The sequence below is a fragment of the Hylaeus volcanicus genome, chromosome 2 (genome assembly GCF_026283585.1).
Source record: "Hylaeus volcanicus isolate JK05 chromosome 2, UHH_iyHylVolc1.0_haploid, whole genome shotgun sequence".
Classification (NCBI taxonomy): Eukaryota; Metazoa; Arthropoda; class Insecta; order Hymenoptera; family Colletidae; genus Hylaeus; species Hylaeus volcanicus.
The window spans coordinates 3,277,611-3,303,005 of record NC_071977.1 but is presented as its reverse complement, the minus strand read 5'-3'; the positions used below and the strand labels follow the sequence as shown (position 1 = coordinate 3,303,005).

At 35.5% G+C, this 25,395-nt stretch overlaps 1 protein-coding gene across 6 annotated transcripts; it reads right to left on the bottom strand.

The window, feature by feature from the left end:
• Nucleotides 1-116: 116 nt before the first annotated feature.
• On the bottom strand, nt 117-24,718 carry LOC128872830 (chromodomain-helicase-DNA-binding protein 7). 6 transcript variants are annotated; one of them, XM_054115902.1, is made up of 24 exons: nt 20,833-21,093; nt 20,689-20,753; nt 15,927-19,208; nt 15,390-15,823; nt 14,949-15,302; nt 14,571-14,859; nt 13,967-14,485; nt 13,606-13,830; nt 13,205-13,521; nt 12,656-13,130; nt 12,216-12,580; nt 11,934-12,129; nt 11,515-11,820; nt 11,133-11,424; nt 9,137-9,656; nt 8,939-9,028; nt 7,781-7,972; nt 6,507-7,207; nt 5,119-6,380; nt 4,768-5,011; nt 4,398-4,674; nt 4,172-4,316; nt 3,225-3,917; nt 117-2,851 (listed from the first exon to the last, which is right to left on the bottom strand). In XM_054115902.1, exons 3-24 carry the CDS (start codon nt 19,101-19,103, stop codon nt 890-892), a joined length of 13,035 nt encoding a protein of 4,344 aa, XP_053971877.1. In that variant the 5' UTR covers nt 19,104-19,208; nt 20,689-20,753; nt 20,833-21,093; the 3' UTR covers nt 117-889. The 6 variants fall into 6 exon arrangements, with proteins under 6 accessions (XP_053971877.1, XP_053971876.1, XP_053971880.1 ...); XM_054115901.1 differs by lacking the exons at nt 20,689-20,753; nt 20,833-21,093 and adding an exon at nt 24,385-24,718; XM_054115905.1 differs by having other exon boundaries at nt 5,119-6,371; nt 20,689-21,093.
• Nucleotides 24,719-25,395: the final 677 nt, after the last annotated feature.

The window sequence follows — 25,395 nt, the reverse complement described above, 5'->3', positions numbered from 1 at the left end:
TGTCCATATCTTCCATGCACACTTTCCACTGTTTCTATTAACACAATTCACAACTTATTTCTTGTAAGGCTGTTCATTGACAAAGGTGCGCATAGTTATCAAAACAAAGATTCTAATGTTGGCATTTGCAAACAACAAAAGAAGCTGTTTATTGTATCACCTAATGTAATTAAGAGTACACTGTGTTATATACATTTTTCCAAGTACACGATCGCTTAAGGTCTCTAGGCATAATGTATATAATATTTACACTGTTTCTGTTTTTTTTTTTATTAAGTTATTACTAAATTTATTTTGCTACATTATGGTTATATCTTATTTTTATGCCTGAATGATCCGCGAACTGTTGCACGACTACGCAATAGTGTGATAGCAGTTATATAAAACAGTCCCTCGTCAAAACCAATAAAGATCATAAAGAATAATAAATTTAACAAAACTATATTTTGTTATTGTAATGTTATATAATTAAAAGTTAATTACCACACAATATATCGAGTGATAAAATACTATTGCCAGCCTTCGTACTTACAGCTTCATGTTATACATTCACACTGACAGTAATGGTAATGTGCACGTGCTTGACACGAGCTCTATTTATTTGTCCCATTTCTTCCACTTGAAATGGAAAGAGAAGTCGAATTCAATAAATGTTTTTCATTTTTCTTTCCTTCAAGTTCTTTGAATGCACTTGTGCTTTATTTTAACTAAGAATTGTCGATGCATTGAGTGATTCATTTTAAATGTCTATCAATCGACGACTTTTTTTTTCTGGAAATATCGTTGTGCGAATACTGCAGAATTATTGCAATAAAAATAGACGCAACAACAGAAGATTTGATCATTTTTATCACCAGTATTATTCAAAACTCACTTAAAAACGTTCACTTCACTCGCTCGTTGTATGAGTCTCTTGCTGTTGTTCAGATTGTTGTTCTCCTTCCATTCTTGCTTGTCGTTCTGCTGCTGCTCTTGCTTGTCTTCCAGCACTGGAACGAAGATTTTTCCGTTCTGGGGGAGGTTCCACACTTAATCGTTTACCACTTCGTGCCTTCTTTCCTTTAGTGCCTTTGTTGTCTTCTTCCACCTCTGCTGGAGGCTTTGTTGTGTCCGTCTTACTGTTAGCAGTACTTTGTTGTGATGTAGTTGTATCTTCCGAAACAGTCGTTACTGGGGTTGTAGTGGTGGAAGTTAGTATCGTTGTAGATGTAGGGGTAGGGGTAGGAGTTGGTGTAGGAGTAGATATTGGAGTAGATGTAGGTGTAGGCGTATGTGCAGGGGTAGGTGTTCGAGTCGGTGTAGGTGTAGACGTACGTGTTGGGGTAGGTGTAAGCGTGGTTGTAGCTGTGGTTGTTACTACAGTTGTTGATACTGTAGCAGTTGTTTCGTTACTATCTTTCTTAGTAGCATTTGAAGATGCTTCATTAAAAGAATTATTTTCCTCTGCGGAAGTCTGTTTAACTGTTACAGATGACGATCGAATGGCTTGTTCTATTTCAGTTGTTGATACGTCCGCAGGTGTTATAGTTGTTACCGGTGTGACTGTCATAGGTTTTGCACTGACTTCAATTTCGATTCGTGACTTTTTATTAACAGGTTCAAGAGTCACCTCAAGCATGCTCGGCGTCTGCTGCTCGAGACTCTGATTGTAATCTATACTACGACCTCTTTTTTCACCCGATCTTTGAATATCTTCGAGATTTCTCGTCAAAAGTTCTGCGCTAGTTCTACTTAGATGTTCCAGAGCTTCTTTCATCTCCTGCTCTTTGTTCTTTCTTTCAATTCGTCTTTCAGAAAGATCCGCTATATCATTTTGCTCCACAGTATCTCTTTTCTCGTGTTCTATTCTACGTCTATCATCGCTGTGCAACGTCATATCCGTATACTGTTGCAATGTCATTCCGGGGTCGATCGTATATCTAGATTTCTTCTCACTATCCTTTCGTTTAGTCGAGTCCGTGATTGTATCTCGTTGCCTCGAGTTATTTCCAGACGATGAAGGTTTACGCACTGCCGAGGCACTCGAAGTCGGTGGATTCAGAAGACCACATTGGGCAAGACTTTCGTAGGCCGATGATACTCCGCCAGGTTGCATCGAGAATGGATTCAGACCACCCAAACCCAGTGGTGTATATAAAAGACTGGGATTTGGAAAGAAGAAGGGAAATGGCGTCGTTGTTGGTATTGTGGACGATGCTGATGAAGTTGAAGGCACCGATGATTTACTTGTAGGAGGTTCCATTTTACTGCGAGATTTACCAGAGGTGCTAATGCTTGTCGAACCCGTGTTTTTACTGCTAACAGAACTAACAACCGGATTTGTTTCAGCCGAGCTGGTCGTAGTTGCACCTAATGCAGCCTCCATACCCGCTAAAGATGGTAAACCAAGTCCAGCAAGATTGGCGAATAAAGAATTCGTTAGACTCATATTACTTAGGTTACTAAGATTGCCCAAACCACTTAATGCACCCAAATTTGGTAAACCACCGAACGGCATTAACATAGGATTGTTCTTCGGATCAAAATTACCAAGAGAAAGTCCAGACAGAAGAGAATTGTTCAAATTACCCAACGATGGGAAATTTAGGCCTGAAGCCATTGACGTAGCTGCCAAATTGGCTTGATTTGCAGATTGTTGACTAGTAGGGCTCGGCATCATAGGAGGTCTCCCTGGACTCTTACCCTTGTTGACGTTACTTCTATCGTTCCCTGATAATCTCTTTTGCAAATCATGCGGAAGATTGCCACGTTCTTTTACAAGTTCAGCCCACTTCGGATCTACGTCGAACATTGGATTTTCAATTAACCATTGACCTAACCGTTTCAGTTGTGGAGCCTTACTGCCGGTAACCTGAAACAAATGTAGGTTTGCAATGTGAGTTGTAGTTGCATACTTCATTAAATATTAAAATATAATAGAAATATGTTCTGCAAAAAGTGTATGTTTGCGTACAATCAGGGATGAGCATATTTAACTATTTTTCTAAAAATTTATTAACGGTCAATGTGTTCGTTATTACCGAATTAAAAGGTTTTTACTCGTGTATTTCTTCAGCTATTGAATGTGTTGTTAATATATAAGATATCTATATATTTTGTATTTGATGATGAAGCCGAAGAAAAGTATACTTTAGTTACACAAATACATTTTGTTCACCTCTTTATACAATAGCACTTTTGAAGAATAAGAATAAGTTAGAAAATAGTATAAACAAATTTCAAACCTTTTTGCCTGTTAATCTGTTAATTACAGCAACATTTTCTTCGCCTGTTAATTTTTTCCAATCCAACAAGGATGGATCAACACGTGGTCGTCGTCGTCTAGGCGCATTTAAATATTCCGCACTCATCTGTTCAGACATGGCAGTTTGTTCAGCTAACCATTTGTTTACTTTAGCCTCGTGCGAATAGGATCCGATTTTAGAAGAATATTCGGCAACTTTATTGATGTCGGCGATCATTGCTTCGTAACTCTTTCTGTGACTGCTTGCAGATGCCGAATGTGCTGAATTGAAACTTTGTTGTTGCTGTTGCTGTTGTTGCTGAGACTGTTGTTGATGTTGTTGTTGCTTTTTAAATTCGCGATTCTGTTGCTCCGCTTGGGCAATCAACGCGGAGAAGCTATCTTTGTGCGAATGTAATGATGGAGGAGGTAACCCAGAAGTAGAGCTCGATGCCCGCGAAGAAGGAATAGATGTAACAGTAATAGAAAATGGTTTCTGTGTACTTGTTGGAGGATTCGGAAGACCCATTGGCGCAGACGTTGGAGTAACCGTTACATTCGGCGTAATTGTACTCTTTTTACTATGTTCAGGATAGTGAGTGCTTTGTTGCTCTTTTGCTGCACTTAATCCGAGCACTATCTCGTCAAGCTTTCTACGTTTTTTTTCCTTTCCAATAACAGGTTCATCCGTTGGCTAATTAGAATAAGAATACATATTTTAATTTACATTAATCTTTAATTATACATTAAAATTAATATATGTAGGGAAAGGTAACTACTTCTAATAAGAAAACCGAACATTGTATTAGTAAACCTCTCTAAATGATGTAACATTTCGGTTCTCTTCGTCACAAATAGTTACATTTTCTTATATATTAACTTTAATTTAAAAAATTATTTTTCAATTGTAAATTGTTGAATGAATAATGATATAATATAAATACGTACACAACTTTTTCTCTTCATTAATTTGTCTAACATACTATCTAATTTTCCTTTATTACTACTAATTTGTTTATTTTTATTTGGCATTGAAAAGTCTTGAACCTCGTTCATGATATCTTTATTATTATCAGTGCTCGGTTTTTGATACCTGAAAATTGCGTATTATAAGAATACATAATTAAACGTGAAATTAATGTTACGTATATTCATAAAATATTGACAATTTTACCCAGCAGATAAATCAATAGGTGTCAAAGTACTGGAGGTCCCAGGGATAACAGTTGGTTTTCCAGGAACTGTGTACTTCAAGTCGAAAGGTATATTCGGTGTTCGTGCTTGCTGATGCGCTGGAGGTGGTTGAACCGGTGTTGAACGTCTCGATTCCTCAGATTGTGATTCATCGTTCATTTCCCAAGTATTCGATCCAGATAATACTGCAGGCTTGCTTAAAGCCGTAGGTGGCTGTGTAGTTGTGTGACTACTATTCAAGAGAGCATGAAGTTTCGCTAAAAACAAAAAAAAAATATATATATTAATGACAAATTTAGTAATTTATTGGACTTATAAAATAATTTGATCATTCTATTCTTTGTAGTTACCTCTTTCTGTTTCTACATCAATAGCAATATGCCGTTTGCGTTTTTTCGATAGCGACATATTATTTCCAGGCGTTGTATTACGCGATACTCCATGATCTGTAGTTATAGTTATGACTTCTGAACAGTCTTTCTCATTCGAGGGAATATCTACTTCATCGCCAGCGCTGAAGTTTACGGATACAGGCCATTCCTTATGCTCAATCGCGTGAACGATATGCATTAACCGAGCTTCGATAGCATGTTCCTAAATAAATAAAATGAAATGTTAAAGTACAATAATAGTGACAATATAAAAATATTTCATAAGAGTATACATAAAGATATTATGTAAATAAATCGGATTCGATTTACCTTTGGCCATTTTAAATTATTGCTACAATTGTGTGACAACAGATGTACAACCGTTGGTTCATTATAATCTATTGCTTTGTCTCGAAGAACAAATGTATCGATTTGTGTTAATCGTGACAGTGGTTGTATAACTTCCAAATCAGGAAACATTGCTTTAAGTTCTGCTGCTTGAACACTACATTTATCATCGAGTTTGCATACTTTTGCTTTATCCTTAGACGTTTCTACTGTTTTTTCTTCTTGAGTTTCTGTCTCCTCGTTAACAGTTGGAGGATCAGTTTGTACATTCGTTTTATTATCCTCGGATGTATTTTCATGACTTTCCGTCGATTTTTCAGTTGCTTCTGTAACATTATTTTGTTCCGATGAATTTTTTTCATTCGTCTCTTTCGGGGTATCTTGAGTGGTAGACTCTTCAGGCTTTTCCTCCGGTGTTTCTTTTTCGATCTCTTTTGGTACATCTTTTTCTTTATTTTGATTTTCTGTCTCTGCGTCTATAGATGCGGTGTCTTCAACATTTACTGTTGCATTATTTGCCTTTGATTCGTCAGTTTTGTGAGTTCCCGTAACTTGATCTGTTTTAGAAACTTCACTTTTTATAGATTCTATTACAATTTCACCCTTTTCTTCAGTTTTTATCTTAGTAACAAGTTCTTTATCCAGAGGTGTATTTCTTCCAACGGTTGTAATTGTTAATGCATTACTGATAGGTTTCTCTTCGGTTTTATTTTCGGCCTTAATGATGGTCAGTTCTACCTGACTCTTTTCCGAATCTACAATTTCTGTTTTCTTGTCTGTTATATTTGTGTCTTTATCTTTCTTTGCGCCTACTTTCTCAATTTTTAAAGTTCCTTCACCTTTCTCTAATTTGACAAGTATTTCATCTTTATCAAATTTCAATATGTCTTCTCTATTCTCAATTTTAATTGCTTTTTCAGATTTGTCTATGATTTTAGACGTTTGAATATTACTATACATATTTTTGCTCAAAAGCTTATGAAATGAGAAATCAGGATCATTTAAGATAGTTATATCGGTACGTCCTAAGCCATGCTTTGCAGCTCCAAGCAGCAATTCTTTATCATGTTTTCCTGGTTGCCACCAATCAGGTGTGTCACCTGATGGTTGACACAACGAAAGTCGTTCCTCCAAGTGTGGATGCGATAAAATTTCCTCACGAATTTTACTTAAAAGATCCACACGGTCTAATATTTGTCTTGCTTTCGTTGGACTGAGATGATCAACAGGAACGTCTGAAAAATCTAAGATATGTATAAAATGTTTAATATCTAAATGCCTAAAGTTATCTAACGCTCAATTTTTACAGTAATAAATAGCATAATATCTGCATCTGTAATATTTAATATTTTATAGGCAGTAAAACGTACCTTCTTCATCGTTCAACTTAGCGTTACATGCTTTCTTACACATCGCTCTAAAAGACATGTAGTAATCCGTAAGATCGTTATCTGTTTTTTTATCAAATCTAGCAATACTTTTAAATTTAGTCCAATCGTATTGTGCCTTTTTTCTATCGTAATTAACACCGTATGTTGATACAACTCGTAAAAATTCACTTTCCTCGCGGCGGGACCACTTTGCTTTTTGTTCTTCGATACGAGTTCGTTCTCTTTCTTTTACCATGGCTTCCATCTTCTCTCTTCTTTCCATTTTCAGAAGATAGACAGCAAGTTGTTGCAAGTCCCATCCTTGCATACTTAAATGTGGTTCATTCATTGAAGTGGCATGATTCATGGTTGTATCACCTTCCATACCCGTTTTACATTTTTGCATTATTTTTACGTCTTCCTTCTTGACGCTCCGCTGGTAAGAAGACATCACTCGACGTAAGCGTGTATTAAGGTCAACCACCGAAGGCCAAGTCTTTTCATCATCTAGCAGACCATCATTTCCCTCGTGACTACTGCTAGGTTCTGGGTTAGGCGTATCTGCCTTATTAGATATGGCAGGTGAATCAATAGGTGTTTCTCGGCTAAATTTATCAGAATCTTTTAAGTCTTTCATCATTCCAAGTGATTCGCCATCTTCCATATCATTCTCTAAGCTAGTGTCGTCTCTGCTGCTGCTACTGAAATTTTAAGAATTATTAATTCATATCGGATAGAATAATTTCGTGTTTTTTACATTTAATTTTCACTAATAGAAACTTGTCTAATATGTATGCATTTGTCAAAACAGATACATACTTAACTGATTGTAAATACAAGTCATTTCGAAAATATAGTCTACAGTGTACACAATATCAAAACTAAAAAGACTTCCACATTTACCATTTTAGAATGCTGTAGATATTGAAAAGTTACATTATAAACATAAGTTACAGATATACACGGTACAATTTATTTTTTTATAAGAAACACTCAAGGATCGTTGCATATTGTTTGGTGTATATATGCATCATCCTCCTCCACTGTAAATAAATGCTGGTTGAAAGTAATATTTTAAAGTAGGTGAAAATGGAAAATTTCCTTCGTAGTTAAATGTACGAATAAAATGATAAAGGGGAATTTACACTAATTATAGCATAGGCATAATCATAAGCAAATTTAAAAAGCGTGCAAGCAGTGTATGTTAGAATGAATTAGCAGTAGCACATGGATGTAGAAGAACAACAAATAATGTAAAGAGAATAATTACTCACTTGTTTTGCATAATCTGAGACTGGGAAGGGGGAGGGCAGCTTGTAATGAAAGAAAGAGCGGGATCAATCCTCATCTGGTCGTAATTCTCGTAGCCGTGTTTGTAGCAGCCAACTATTAAGGATTTGTCTGCTTGCGAGTCCCACCATTTCACTGGTCGTTCCGTCAACTGTGGAGGGTTTATCCGCAACGCACTGTAGGGCGGTTTCATTTACAATTTGCCAATTTTGTATGCCAATCAGATGTTAAGATTATAAAAATTGTACACTCTAACGAATTTTAATACTGTTAGGAACCATAAGGTTCGTTACCAAATAAACGTAGAGAAGAGGCTTTTTTTCATTAAATAAATTTAGATAGTATCTATTAAACAATAATCTCAATTCAAGCATATGGTCCATTTTTATTCTTCACGAACGTTTTGACAAAATTATTTGTAGGTCTTCTCATCAAAGAAAAGTTGAGTTATTCTAAAATATAATCAGAGCAAAATTTGTTATTCCATTATATTCTAGAACAATTTATTATTATATCTTTTCTTTTTTGTTAAAAGAGATCCCACAAAATTTGGTGAAAACATTCCTCAAGAATGAAAATGTATCATATGTTTGGATTGACATAATTATTTAATATTTTATCTATACCAAGCAATAACTCAAATTTAGACAATATTTGTTTCCATTCCTTCAGATCTATGCTATCTCTGAGTTTCTTAAAATAAAGGCAAATGTGTATAAACTCTGAACTTACTATTCTGTTTGCCCCTTTAATACAGTGCACTGCTTTTTAGTTAATTCTTACCATGATACTGCTGAGTTGACCATCTTTGACCATTTTAACGCGCACAATGTGTTTACAGTAATTTGAAAAAATTGCGTGTATATTTGTGTATATGTTTATAGAACAGGATGGGAGGATTTTCATATTAGTAATGTAGGGTCAGCGACTGATAGCTGTTTATAGAGCTACGAAATAAACATAGTTTAGCTCTATGAGCATTCCTCATACAATTACAGCTCCCAGGATAAACAAATACATTGCACATGCAACTATAAAGCTCTGTATAAGCACATATGTAAGTGCACGATATTCCATGATAGTCAGTTGAGCAAAGAATAATGAAGATTTATATGTGATATAGTAAATAAAAAATTACTAACCTGACATGAACCCCGTCAGAAATATGTTGAACTAAATCCCCGATGATCTCGTGCTTAATATAGTAAAGCATTCGGACGCGTAACAGTACTCTGAACATAATATAACAAATCATTTAGGATATTTTTATAAAATTAGATAATATCTCTTACAAATTCTTTCAATGCAATAATCTTTTACTTATGAGATGATATACGTACTTATTTGCATGACGACTCAAATGTTTCCTATAGTTACTCTCAAGGAATATGTCTCCATCGTACTTTTCAGCATTGCTCCAATGATTAGGATCACTCGGGCCTCCATTGACGATTGATCCACGTGTTTCTCTACCTTCTCTGACTCGCCCTTTTTTCTTTTGCCTACTATTTCTACTACTAGTATTAATGCAAACATTCTTGACTTTTTCTCCATTTTCAATGGGCGTAATAAGGTCCCAAATGAAGTTACGAATCTTCTCATCGCCACGGTAGTAACGAAGACAATAAAGTAAAATAACACGTGCGCAATCCTCGACATCAATTTCACGCCATCCTCGACGAAATTGGCTATGTTGCAGAATCTCTTCCCATCGACCCCAACCGTAGGTTAGTAATCCTCGTTCTACCTTGAAGCATTCGCTTCGTGCCCAACTGCCATACACCACTTCGCCTTCACGAGGGACGTACTCGTCACAAAACTTCCGAGTCTTTTTACCAAACTTGTCTCTTCGTTTTTTACCTTGTAATGTTAATACAAAAAAATATGTTACACGAGTTATCAGAAACATAATATTTAAATATAAAATACATATAAATCCTACTTTGTATGACGAAAATGTGAGTTTTCTTTTATAATTATAGCAGGCTGCAGTACAAAACTGACACGAAACAAATGAAATTTATTCGAGTGATTCCTCAAATAGTTTTGTAACCTTTAGATGTGATTTGATTTACATTACAAATTGTAGATATGAATAACAAACAGGAATAAGTCTTTACTTTGCCATGCATTACACGATACATCGAAAGATACATCAATGTTGTAATCATTAGGACTATGAGCATACATGCACGTGTTTATATGTATATGTACAAAATTGGTCAGTGTTATTTTTTAAATATTTGCACAATTCATACAATGCATGAATTTGTTTGTATTTATGAAAATTCTCTCAGGGACCGTAGCATGCGAATATGCAGCTTCAGTACGGGTTTACCGCACCCGAGGTACCAGAGCTAGACGGGGGACAGACAGACTCAACAGACATGTTCCAAAGACAAGGCTAATGTAAATGTGATGTACGGAGTTGTGTTACGATAACGCGGACTAAACGTTCACGTCTAACTATAGAAGCCCAAAATTAAGGAGTTGTGTAAAGCAAAGTAATGTTAAGAAGAGTGGAAATAATTGTATCGTAATGTATGGATTCAGTGCAATGAATGAAGTGACAATTACACACTGAAATAAATCAAGCTCAAGCTCGTATTTATGAAAATTAATCAAAATAATAAGAAAATAAATTTTACTTTGTTGCAGTGGACTTTGAAATATAAAAAAATACTTATTCATCTATTTATTAATGGTATACAAATACTCGAAAACCCGAAGAGTTCTCAACAGTTAAAATCCGAGCATCGGGCTACACACACACGACTGTACTATTTATTTGGAGGTATATAATTTGTATATGAAAATATTCGATGTTGCTGATAAATTGTTTTGCATCATGCAAAAATGTCTTCCATAATAATTACTTAGTAAAATATATTAATAAATGATTTATGAATTATTTTTAAATCATCGTAACACGTCTATAATAACGATTGAATAACGAAATATGGAGTTTTTGTGAAAGAAATGTATAAAATCCATTTACCTATTGAAATTCCAAAGGTATCAATACAGAACAAACCATTGCAACAGTGCGAATTCAGCGTTTGTAACATATACTACTTTAGTATTTGTATTTATAAATGCTTAACACGAATTAAGTATTATTACACAAAGTTAGTTAGATGGATAATTATATTGCCAACTTGCAATACAAAAAGTCTGAAATTTCTTTACCTAAATGTGTAAATATAACTCAATACCTTTATAATCATTGCAGACCATTAATCCACTCCAGGTATTACAGCAACGAAGTGACGTATTTATGAAGCAATAATACTAAGAATGGTGTTGTGCTTTAACATGCATCAACAATGAACATACCTCTACCTGTTAACCCACTACTTGTATCATCGTCGCTATTTTCCTCCGAGCTATCCAGATCTGACATAACCACCGATTCATCGTGACCGTATCGTTTAATTTGAGTTCTTCGTCTAGGTTCCGATATTACTAATTCGTCCTCTTCCTTTTTCTCGGTTGTATCGATTTCAGCTTTCTTCGCCCATTTCTTCCAAAAATCTGGATCGTCAATATTGATATCTGATCTATTAGATGAACACGCAAAACTAGCCTTCGAAAACGTAGATCCCTTTTCTGCTTCTATCGTAATGATCTATATAAATGAACAATTCTCAGTTAATATCAGTCGGGGAAAAAGTACATGGAACTAATGAAATGACAAATAAAAATTCCTTTAACGTACCTGCGTTCTTCGTTCAAGTATTTGTTCTATATCTTCTTCGCAGAACTTATCACCAGCATTATCATCATCCATAATAGCACCATAAGCACCCTTTTTTAATAGGTCTTCTATTTCTTTTTTGGTCAATTGTTTATTACTTGGGTCTTTACCTCCTTGACTTGTATTCATTGATTGTAATATAGCTTTATCTAATCCAAGCTTCAAAGAAGCTTTATCGAACATTTCTCTTTCATAGGTATTACGGCAAAGTAAACGATATACTTTCACCATCTTCTGCTGACCAATTCTATGACATCGGGCTTGAGCCTACATAGCAGATGTTTCTATTAAACTTGTATAATTTTGTAGTGTAGACATGTTTTAATTACCGATTAATTTATGAATTAGTTTAATTTTGTAAATAACATTAAATTAAGAACCTGCAAGTCGTTTTGTGGATTCCAATCACTGTCATATATAATAACCGTATCTGCCGCGGTGAGATTAATACCAAGACCGCCTGCTTTGGTACAAAGAAGAAAGACAAATCTATCAGAGTCAGGTTTACTATAACGATCAATAGCAGCTTGTCTCAAATTTCCTCGAATGCGACCATCAATTCTTTCATATGGATATCTAAAATTTCAATGTACATATTAAAAAAAATAATCAAGCAAATGAGATTTGCAACCAACAAATATGTTTATAAGTTATTAGCTTACTTTTTATATAATAGATAATCTTCCAACAGATCTAAACATTTCACCATCTGACTGAATATTAATACCCTGTGTCCACTAGCTTTGAGTTTTGGCAGTAATTTATCAATTAAAACCATTTTTCCAGAACTGTTTACCAGGGCATGGTAATAAGCTTCTGAATCTTCTTTTTCCCCAGTCTTGTAGTCCAATTGTATTTGATCTTCCGCGCCGTTAAGTAGGAATGGATGAATACAACATTTTCTTAATTCCATCATTGTATTCATGAGATTCGGAATGTTAGCTGACGTGGTTCCCTTTGCAAGGAAAGAAAAGTTTCTTTCGAGAATGCCACGATAATATTTTTTTTGAATATTTGTCAATTCGACCTGAAATGATAACAATAATTACATGAACAAATTATCAATCAATTTAAGAAAACGTTAATCGGTAATTCTAATCACCTCGACAACTGTTTCTTCCTTTGGTGCTAATGATTTTTCCACATCTTCTTTAAGCCGGCGTAACATCATCGGCTTTAATAGAAGTTGTAGTTTATGAACTTCAGTTTCACTACTCAAATTACCAAATTCTTTGAGGAATGCTTCACTACTAGAAAACTGCATTGGTTCAAGAAAGTTCAATAATGAAAAGAGTTCGTTGACATTATTTTGTAAAGGTGTACCAGATAAAAGCACTCTATGCTCTAAATTCAATTGTCTAAGACCTTCGAGTAACTTGCAATTTCTATTTTTTAACCTATGAGCTTCGTCTATGACACAAAGCCTCCAGTTATATCCTTTTAGTTCATTAAAATCTGTTATAATTATTTCAAATGTAGTTATCAGTACATTAAATTTAATTAAATCCTTAATTTGCTGTCCTTTGTCATTCTTATAATAAACTTCATATTCTTGAAGCATAGTCCGACTCGCTGCGCTATAAAGAAAAGGCTGTATAATAAAAAGTATTTTGTATTCAGAGTAAATGAAATTATAGTTTATTAAACTTACGATCCATGATATACTACAACATTCATGTCGGTCCAACTTTCGAATTCACGTTGCCAATTTGGAATGGTTGAAAGTGGTGCTATTATTAAAAATGGTCCACGGATGCCATACTTATACACTGCATCCACAAATGTTAAAGACTGAATGGTTTTTCCTAGACCCATTTCATCCGCGAGAATGCAGTTATGTCCATTGTACCACGAGAAGAGCAACCAATTAAGACCTTCTAATTGATATGGTCGTAAACTATTATTACTTTTATAAATCGGCGATTCTTCTAATTTTACCCATGCCGAAGCAGTTGGTTTCTTTTTGGGCTACGTAGAAAATTATATTAGTAATATATATAAATAGCTAATTTAAAGAACAATAATTACAACTTATTTATATATAATAATTACCTTCCACTGATCTTTCGGAGGCAATTTATTAAATTTTACAAACTGAGCAATTTTTTCTGGGTCAACGTCTTCTTCCAACTCCCAGGTAGAATCTTCATATTGAAGAGATCGCCATTTAACTAAATAGTGTTTTAAGGTTTCTCCAGTTGTCGGATCAGTATGTGTTGCTTCATCGAGTACTCTATCCACTTCCACAAAATCTGGGTTAAATGGATCATCTTCGGTCTAAAACAATTACAAGTTGTCTTTCGTTATTTGCGTATTTTGCCTTAATTCTCAATATTTCATATAGTAATCGATCTACAAACTGTCAATGACAGTGCAATTATTAAAATATATAAATTATAATTGGGATAACTACGTTTTCAAAGATGTTGGTATTTTGTTGCTGTCTCTGTTTGAATCGTTTTAGCTTGGCTTGAATTCGTTTATCCCCTTTGTATAATTCTTCTTCGGTTCTCCATTCACAGTGTAAGTACGAGAAATTTCTGTACTTAACGAAATATTCTTCAACTTCTGTTATTTGAGGTTTTACTTCTACCACTGTATTTTCTTGAGTAGATTCTGTAACTTCTTCCTCATCTTTACTCTTATCTTTTGTCGTATTGTCAATGTCAATAGGTTGTTTATCTTCAGATGTTTCAGAGTCTTTCACATCTTTGTTTTCCGTATCAGAGACTAATTCTTTCTCGGATGTTTCATCCTTTGTTTGATCTTCCTCCTCGTTTTCCTTAACATCGGATGCCACATTTGGAGCATTTTCATCTTTTTCAACAGGTGTTTCTGTTTTTACTTCAGGAACTACCGGCTTAACTTCTCTTTTACCCATACGAGAGCACAGTATGTGTTGTACAACCATAGAATCTTCATCCGTTGTATTCTACAATGTCACAAATTACGATTATTCAAAATATTATGTTTATAATTTAAGGATATTGAAAAGTATGGTGTTCCATGATACGTACTATATATACAAAGTTAGGCTTGTTGGGTCCAATATCGCCACCTTCATTTTCCTTTTTTACAGAAACAGGCTTTGTTGCGTTTGTACCTTCTACTTTCTTAGAAAGTTGAGCATCCTGAAGAGGTACGTCATCGTCAGAAAATCTAAGCATCACGTCGTCGACGTACTTTTTACGATGCGTATTTCTCGCCGAACGTCTTTTATTATCATCTCCAGCTTCTGGTGATGGCGGAGGCGTTGCTGCTAATTCTTCGCCATCAGAATCAGGCGCGATTCGACTTTTACGCTTCCTAAATTATTTTACAAAGAATTATAAGTGAATATTAACTAATTGTTGCGATACGATGTAAAAACGAAAAAATATTTTAAAACAACTCACTTTGAACTTCTGGGAGATTTTCCTGCTGCAACTTTCCCAACAGAAGACCTTTTGCGAGCAGCAGCCTTCTTTTTATTGGGAGTAGCAGCTTCTGCGGCAGGAGCAGCTTCCGAATTTTCTTCTTTTTTGTCATCTGTTAAAATATCTTCTGATTCCCCTTTTTGTTTACCCTCATCTTTTGTTTCAATTACTAAGGGTTCAGTGGTTGAAGAATCTACTTGTTCTGGATCACCTTGAATGGACGGTTCAGATACCTTTGCATCTGCTTCCTTAACTGCACTTGAATCAGAAACTGCGGTATCTTCCGTTTCTTGCACAGCTTCGTCATCGGCAGATTCAGATGGATTAACTTTTCTGTGAAAATATACAGTACCCGATAAAATAATTATTTCTTTAATAAAAAAACGATGAATTAAGAAACAATATTTATATGTAACTTACTTTCTATTACGTTTTGTTGTATCTTTGTCCCTATTTCTCTTTCTAGGTGCTTTAGGAGACTTCCCTTCCTTCGGTGGTTTTGGTTCCTTTTTAATTTTTGTTTCTTTTGCCTCTTTTGGCTCCTTTACATCCTTTGGCTCTTTTGGCTCTTTAGGCTCCTTTGGTTTACGCGGTTTTCTAGGAGGTCGTGACTTTCTACCTTTATTCCATTCCTCCTCCATATCGCCAGAAGATGGCTTAATATCTTCCGAATCTGCAGCACTATCAACAATATTGCTACTATCTCCGGGTGTTACTTGATTGTCTGATAATGGTTGTTCCGGCTGTTGTTGAGTAATTGGAGTAGGAGTAACAGCCTCTTTATCAGCTTTCTTCCTACTCTTCTTAGTTCTAGGTGTACCTTTACTACGGCCACGACCGGTAGTACTAGAAACCTATTTAAGAAGAAATATTTTTAAGTTGATTTATTGTTTGTTTTCCATTACATTTATTTCTATCCACAGCATGCAAAGTAAAAGTAAAGCGTTAATAACTTACCTGTGGACTATCAACAACAGCTGCTGTAAACATTGGCGTTTGTAGTATGCACTGAGGTCCACCATTACATTGATCATTAGTTTCATGTTGTTGCAATGCTTGCAACTTTTCTTGTAGAGCAACAATTTTTTCTTGATTTTCAGAAGCTGGAGGCATACAGTACAATTCTTGCAATTGCTGTTGCAATGCGGCTCTCTCCTGATGATGTGTAACTGGAGTACAAGAAGTAGCAAAGCTACCAGATGTAACTGCTGTTGATGTTGGGTTTTGTGGGATATTATACATATTTGGCATAGTACTTCCACTAATTATATCACCACCAGGAGGATATTGTTGACCAGAACCTACTATCATATCGTTTGGATACATAGTAGTTTTCGGAATACTTGTATACTCGGTGAATCCTGGTACTTGATGCGGAGGCTGTGAATTTGGCACAGACACTGCAGTTTGATGAGGAGGTAGTACCATAGCACTAGTTTGATTAACCGTGGGTATTTGCTGACCATTTAAATGCGTCGGTGGAACTTGATTAGGTTGGTTTTGCAATTGCGAAGTTGGAGTTTGTATGGGAGACTGTAACTGTGGTTGGTGTGGCATTTGCGACGAAATTAATGGTGAACTTTGTGGCATGATACCGACTTGTGGGGTTATATGTGGTTGAGATGGCTGTGTCGTCTGAGCCTGTGTTATACAAGGTGGAGCTGGCTGAGGTGGTGGCGGCTGCGTCACTTGGGACTGAGAAATTTGTGGCTGCGACTGTTGCGTTTGATTTAATGTAGGCTGTTGAGATTGAACAATTGGAACTTGTTGTTGGGTAGTACTCAATTGCGGTATTTGTTGCTGATTTATTTGCGGTTGTGGAGGAGGTGGTTGACTTATTTGAGGCTGCACTTGACTCATTTGCGAGGGTTGCGAGGACTGCAATGGCTGTTGAGTCTGTATTGGAGGTTGTTGTGTAGGTACTACCTGAGGCTGATTTATATGAATTTGCTGTACTTGCTGTGGTGGACAACTAATAGGTTGTTGTTGATTGAGCTGCTGTTGCTGCGTTGTTTGACTACTAACTGCAGGTTGTTGAGGGAGTGCAGGCACATTATTATTAGCTGGTGGACGATTTACTGAATTTACCTCTAAATGTTGATCATGTGGTTTTGTATCGCACGTATTTTGACTCTCAACAGTAGAAACAGGATTTTGGATTTGACTTTGTATTGGCTGTTGTTGCGGTAATGTTGAGAGATTCGAACAATCAACATTCCCATTTGTACTAGTTGCTGGTAAGGACTGTACAGTTTCTATCTGAGAGATGTTTCCAGTTGTATGTTCCAAAGGTGAATTATTTTGCATCAAAGTATCAGCTTGTTGATTCAACACGTCTTGCTGTTGATCCTGAACATTTTGATGCAATGCTTCGTTTTCCTGTTTAGAGGATTCAATGGGATTATGAATAGAATCCGCCGAATCTCTAGTCGTAGTTTCAGCGACACTGTGAATAGTTTCTGTTCCAGTTACTGAAAACATTGGTGTGCCTTGTTCAGATACTGGAGGTTGTTGAGCTTCTACAACGCTTCTATCTTCGTTCAGACTTGGCCTTATTTGAGGCTGCTGTTGTTGTGGGTGTGACCACTGAGCAGGCATTGGCATTCTAGGACCTGTGATAGGCGGCATAGAATTTTGTGCGGTAGACTGAGATAAAACATTTGGCGTTTGCGAAATCGTTGGACGTGCCTGAAATTGATTGTAGTCTTGGTTTGGAACATTCGAATTTGGTGCAGCTACACCTGGTATCACCATTTGTTCTAACGCTTGAAGAGTAGTTTGTTGCGATGATGGATTCATTTGCATTGATGTTGGAGGACAAGGTGAAACAGACATTGTCCCAGGTTGACTTGATTGTTGAAGAGGAAGTTGAACATGTGGATGTGGAGATAATGTATTAGGTTTGGCTGGCGACATAATTGGTCTAGGAGACATTTGTTGTTGCACTGCAGGTGGCCGCGGCGACATTTGTGGCCTAGGTGACATCTGCGGTGACAATTGTGGAAAAGTCGCACGATATTGAGGACTTGTAGCATGTTTGGCTGTACCAAACTGTGTCGTTGATCCAGAATGTTGCGGTTGATTAAACATCGAAGTGGCATGATGAGAGTATTGCGGATCTATTTGTTGTTGTTGTTGTTGTTGCTGTTGTTGTTGCTGCTGCTGCTGTTGCGTACTCGGATGTGGCGAATGTTGCGGATATTGCTGGGGGTGTGAAGGATGTGTCTGATGACTTGGGTGAGACGGATGATGATGCGGCATTCTTTGCGGTGGTTGCTGTGCTTGCTGCTGCTGCTGCTGTTGTTGATGAATAGTTGATGCGAAACCTGGATAGCCAGGAGACGTTTGATACATTGGTACAGAATTTCCCTGTTGGTAATGCTGTTGTTGTCCAACCATATGTTGATAAACACTACCTGTTCCACCAGCTTGCATTGCTTGATGTGGTACACCCATATTTCCTATCATGCCTTGCTGAGTACCAAAATGTTGTTGCTGCTGTAATTTTTGATTCATAACTCCACTTTGATCTTGTTGATGAGAATACTGTGGAGGCATATGCTGTCTATAAGTACCAGGTTGAGGTGCCATCTGATTATAATGTCTCTGCATTTGTGGATAAGCACTTCCACTACTTGGCCAACCTTGCATACTTGGGTCCATAGACATATTTGCTCTTGTCATTGAATGTTGCTGCTCCATTGAATACATATTATCATTATAATTAGGATATTGTCCTCCACTTCCAGGATGAGGCCCTCTGTGTTGCGGTGCCATGTTCCTAGCTTGATTTTGAAATGCTCCTGGCACCATAGCACGCTGTGGTGCACCACTATCAAATGTTCCAAGATTTTGATTAAACATGTTGCGCTGTGATGGATTTTGCAATTGATTAGAACTTCCAAATTCAGATCCACCAAATGAAGTTAATTTTTGAAGCGGAGATTCTTGAGATATAAAAGATTGACTAATGTAACTCCCTCCTCCATTAACACCAGGGTTTGAACCATCTCTAGATACTACCACAGAATTATTCGTGCCTGCAGGGTCAAAATGATCGTTCCCCCCGAGGTCAGGAAGAGCATCAAGCATCGAGCCACTAACATCTTCACCAAACAGATCGTACGAGTCCATGTCTACGCCGCAGGACTCTTCGCCTCTATTTCAGGCTTAAGAGAATACCGTATAGTCTCTTTTATAGCCATTAACGTGCCCATTGTTGATCCACGTCTTTTTTGCCTGGAACAGTGCATAAAAGAATTCATATTATGATTGCATTAATTATATTTCAGTATTAATCTTATATATATATTACTTAATAATTTTACATAAGTTTTAGCATTCTTAATATTTTACTTAAATATGTCTATGGTTATTATAGTTATGAATTTTAAACAATCCAATACAAATTTCTCCGATGACAGTGACAAATGCCAAAGGGGAAAAGCTATACGCTTATGGCTCAATTCCTCATAATCGCTATAACCTTTCCCCCTTGGAATATGTCCACATTTGTTGGATTATTTTCAAACATATTAAGCATATGCACAAATGAAGTACATTATACACAAGTATGCATGAATTGTTATTCCAATACATTTTTTTATTGTAAATTTAATATGCAAGTTTATGAGAAGCATTAATACTTTTGTTTACTTTATTTTTAATCCAGTGTAATAAGCACTTTAATTTTTACATATTTGACTAAAGTTAATGGAATTCGCAAAAACAAAACTACCATTAAATATACATGATTCTGTAACTTGTTTTACAACTTTTTAATCACATTTGAAGCACGTAAATGTTAATATTTACATTGAAATTTAACTCTACATTGTCATTGTTATAGTGAATACGAATAATATTTCTATTTTATGTAATTCTTTAAAATTTTAGATTGCTGGAATGTTATATGATTTTATGATACAAATTTTAAAATACTGGAACTATTATTAAAGTTGATATTTAAATGGTATTTATACAGATGTCATTGTTTCACATTAATAACTATTGTGTTAACTTTTCCAATGGTGCTAGAACTATATGTATTTTCATTCTTGTTTACTCTGCCACAATTTTGTATTATTTATACGTAAAATATTTGTGATATATTGGCCAGATTTATGTAATAACTTAGTAAGTCATATAATTTTCGATCAAGTTAACATAACCTAACATTCAGGAAAAAGAATATTTAAATACGAGATTAAGAAATTAAACTTAAATAAATTAAACTAACGAACTCCAAAATGAACGTACACGTAATTCGAGCGCATCGAAATTTTAGATGTTTAACAAATAAAGTATACACAAATGAATGAATAACTCTCTATTCGATACAAGTCGATGACGAGCATCATACAAATTGTACAATACTTAAGTAATGAAAAAAGAACCGATAAACATTAAAAGAACAACGTAAAATGTATATTGGTCCTTATCAATAAATCTTAGATATTTAAAACATAGATTGTGATACTTTATTTGTTCTAAACGAATACTGAACATTTTCAATCATCAGAAACGGACAATAACTTTCGAATAAGCAACAATTTCTGAAAGTAACAATATGGTATTATCGCACGTTGCTTAACAGACACGCTAGCGAAAATTTCGGGACGAACACATACATAAATCACCCGAATATTCGTACACGGATACATAAACACAAAATGAGAAAAAAAAAAGATGGAACAACGAACAAAAACACCGTACAAACCTGAAGCACTGACAGCGGCACTAAAACGTACGAAAGAATATTCGTGTTCTCGTTAGAAAACGGAACTAAAATACACACATTAAGTATACATTACGAGGGTGAACAGAAAGAAACTGGCAAGAGACTGGTATAGAAAGTTCTCACACTTATTTCGAGCGTAAATTTTATCGTGCGATATTTTCCGTTCGGTATCGACGGAACTCGGAACAGCAGAAGAAAAAAAACAGAAATACGAGCGCGTTACAACGTCGGAACGGAATCGAAGCGAGTCGGTGAAAAAAAAACACGGATCGTCGGAAAGTACGCCATTATCGTGAGAGATTTCCGTTTGGGCTTCCGAGAGAACCTCGTAGCGGCCACCGCGACGCTCGATATTCCAGTAGCTGAGCGTCACTTCACTTTACCGCGATTCACTCTTTACGCGTGTATCCCGTACAGTACGCGACTCGAAATTTCCTACCGTACGATGAAAATAGTTACGTGGTTAATGGTTTATCGAAAAACCACCCTCGTTCGCGCGCGCGTTCACACGATTTTCACCGACGGTGGCTGCGGCTGCGGCGGCACGGACCGTCGAGGTGCAAGCGTGTCCATAGGTCCGAATCATTCTACACATCTCTGCCCCCCTCCCCTCTAGCCCTCTCCCTTACCCCGCCGACCCCTCCATTCCCACCGAACAGTCACAACGAAGGACTACTCTTCTCTCTTACCCTACCCTACCCTATCCTGTCCTGTCTGACGGAGGCCGCCACGCACACCAACTTACACGTCGCAACATCTGTAGAAAACTCACACATTCACCATCTCGCATCATGCGCGCACACTCACTCATTGCACCACCTGGTGGCGCGCGCATCTCTCTTTGCCACTTATAAACGTCGTGCATCCACACACGTGTATCACGTACATGAAGAAGCAATAAGACGTCGAGTTACGATCGAGTTGATTAAAATCTTCGTTTCATTAGGTTAGTGCGTATGAAATGTCGTTTTCTATTCTAATATATATTTTTTTTTTTGTTTGTTTTACTATGCGATCTGTAAGAAATGTTTTGTAACTTTGAAAAAAAATTTGTTCGCAGAAGGAACACGTTTAAAAACCTGATCACGTTTAGAGTATTCTCTTTATTTTTTTAAAGCTTGTATATTATTAATGTTTCGATTATTATTGTTCGCGCAAATATGGTGTACGTAACAATTCATTAAATATTATATCGATTCGAACAATTTAAGTATGTTTCGTTTTTATAACATTTTTTGAAATTTACTATATATCCTGTTAAGTTTGTTCAGTTTTCGTCTTACCTTAATCTCTCTACTGTAAATTATAAATTTCGTATAAAAATCGTCTTAGAACGTTCGAGTAAACAACACTATCACAATGTTTTTCTTTTTCACTATTATTTCATTTGAAATAGCATAGTCTCTTGTTATATTTGATTTACTAAAGAAGCAGTAATAAAAAGGAATAACAGTAATCTTGTTTTTATTTATAAATTACTTCACTGTAGATTAATGTTACGAAGCTTCGCGTATAAAATCGATTAGATATGCGGAAATTCCGTTCCGACTTCAATCGCCATTATACAACAAATTTATTGGATTAAATAACTTAAGAATTCCTTCATTCGACACGTTTGGTAATTTAAACGATACTTTCCTACAGTTAGTGTTTCTATATTATATTTCCATCCAGGATTTTATTTTACAGAATCATTGAGAATATCGACGTATGTACGTGTCTAGTTTGACATCGATTCTATTTCATAAATCGTCATCAATACGATATTAAATATTAATTTATTCAATTCGAAATACACAAAACGAAAAAGTGATACGAAAATAATGTACATAATACGTTCGTTAAAATTTGCTGCATACTAATAATCCAAAATTTAATAGAAACTATCATTTTCAATTATTCCTTACCATTTTTTTTTAGAAACAGAGATCAATATACAGTCAGTGTAAGAATTTCAAATAAATGGTTCCTGTACGAATACTTTTTAACACTGTATAGTGTATACATATACCAATGATCGATATCAATAGTTACGTTTTTCGGACAAATAAGAATATCTCGAATAACTCGATTCGTATTATGAAATTTCTACACGTATATTTTGCACTTGCAATTTGTATTAAATATTTCGAAGGATTGAATTTAAATGCTCGTGTTCGAAATATGGCGTCTACAATTAAATGGTAAAAAAATTAGGTAAATAATAAGGTACGCTTGCGCAGGTGCACATAATGGACGAAAAACATGCGTTTACACATATTTCATAAATTTCGAGAGTGGAAGACAATAAAAGAAGAGAACAGGTGGGGGGACAAGGCGACTGAACGCAACCTCCCAAGAATTATACATAGTACGTACTCGTAACACATAAAGTATTCGGTATCATGGTAAAAACACACAGCGCAATTGGCGGTAGTACGCCGGAGTCCGAATTATACCACAAAGAGAACCAATCAGATTTTACCTTATAAAGTAGGATACCAGGGCAGGATATTCGATTAACCAATCCTGTCCTTTAGGTATCAGCACGAACGTGTATGTTCAATGGAATAGGATCGTATTTGTAATTGCAGTCGAATTTTTTTTTTCTTATTTCACGATATAAATTCACAAATATAAATCGAAAAAAATTCAATTGTATCGCGAGAAAATTTTAACAAACGAACAAAAATTACGTAATCCATAAGTTAAGAATTACACTTGCCAGAAAATGCATTCGAACAAATTTCAGAATTTTTAATATTATTGTCTGAAAACGTATTTAGATATAATTAAATTTATTTTGAATAAAGTAACAATCGTGTCAAGTATTGAGCCTGAGAAAATTTTGTATGAATGAAAAGTTTTATATTTAATTAAACAAGAATGAAACAACAACCTCATTGATTGCACACTTTTGTTAGTTTCATTAGTAATGTGTGAATAATTGATATTGCGAACAACATTGTTACTAATAACTTATAGAAAATAATCATATGCTTACCTTGTTTATAATATCAGTGTCAATGAATCAAACGTCAATTCATCAAGGTTAATAGTTTAATAATATAGTATTGATTTCTATCAAGTTCTAATAAATTACAAAAGCTACAAAATTACACATATAAAACAGATAACATGCAAGGTTGCTCAATAAATCATTCAATAGAAAAACTGGTATTATATCCAAACTTAATAATGTTATAAACGTGTCTTTTACTGCACTGTTTATTAACGCTTCACATTATTGAATACATTTTTCACACTTGACAATCTCAAAACTTATAAAGTTGAAAGTCAAACAAATTATACCAAATTTCATTGAATTGATAATAGCCTATATGTATTCCTAAATTAAAATTTGGTTTACATTATTGTACTTTAAAAAATTTTTTTAAATAGAAACGAGATTAATGAATTTGTGTTCTTTTTTCTCATAAAATAAACCAAGCGATAATCACAATACATACAATTAAAGTGTGAAACATTACAAGAGATCAACAAAAAATTCTACTTAGAGTGTTGAAACGTTATCATATATACAATACAGTACTGTACAATCATGTTCTAGATTAATGTGTCAAAATTAAGTTTCAATATTGCTAAATTAAAGAATGTACTAGTAAATGTTCGAAATTTTTCAGATTTAATCTATTATCGAAAATTAGGGTCTAGTAACGTTTAAGTAAAACTCACTGTAGCGTACACGTTAATCCCATTTTCCTGGACATTCCATGTAAATCTACTGCACAAATGTTCGCTTAATCGTTATCTTGGTGTCCATTTTGTTTGGTTAATTACTGAAGAGGCGTCAGTGCTGCCGTGGATTACGTTGACACAACATGACGGCTCTTCCGCGATTGGAGCACACTATATGTCAAAAATTCAACTTTCTCAGATAAACTTGAAAACAATCACAGCAATTTAAACTTTTCAGAGTTATTACGATAGAGTTAAATAAAATTTAAACCACTGTAGTAATAATACACATTCCTATTTATGTTTCACATATTGACCGCCTCATTCTTTCCGACAATAACCCAATTCCATAGACGAATAGACGAGAAACGAAACGCTTTCTGCTTACAAATATACCGATGGTGTCGACACATTACGGCGCAGCGGACGAAAAATTTGCAAGTCAATAACATGTCATTGGTCATAAACGTATTGTTATATTCCGATTGATTATGTGATGATATATTATTATGTACGTAAATAATTAAAATTAATGTCTTACATATTCTTCGCTGTGTCGTAAAAGAATGGTATTTTATACGAATTCAAAGTTTCGATGCCATATATCATTAGTCATAACTGTACAGGGTGTCCCAAAAATGTTGGAGGTCCTTGAAAGGGATGATTCGGGAGGTGATTTGAAACAACTTTTTTCTTAGCGAAAATGTTGTCCGAGGCTTCGTTGAGGAGATATTAACAGAAAACACCGACCAATCAGAGCGCGAGTATACCGTTAGAGCAACTAGGCGTCCGCGCTCATACGCTACCGCGAGCGCTCCACCGGCATACTCGCGCTCTGATTGGTCGGGGAGCGCGGCCGCCTCGCGTTCTGATTGGTCAGTGTTTTCCGTTAATATCTCCTTAACGAAGCCTCGGACAACATTTTCGCTAAGGAAAAAGTTGTTTCAAATCACCCCCCGAACCATCCCTTTCAAGGACCTCCAACATTTTTGGGACACCCTGTATAGT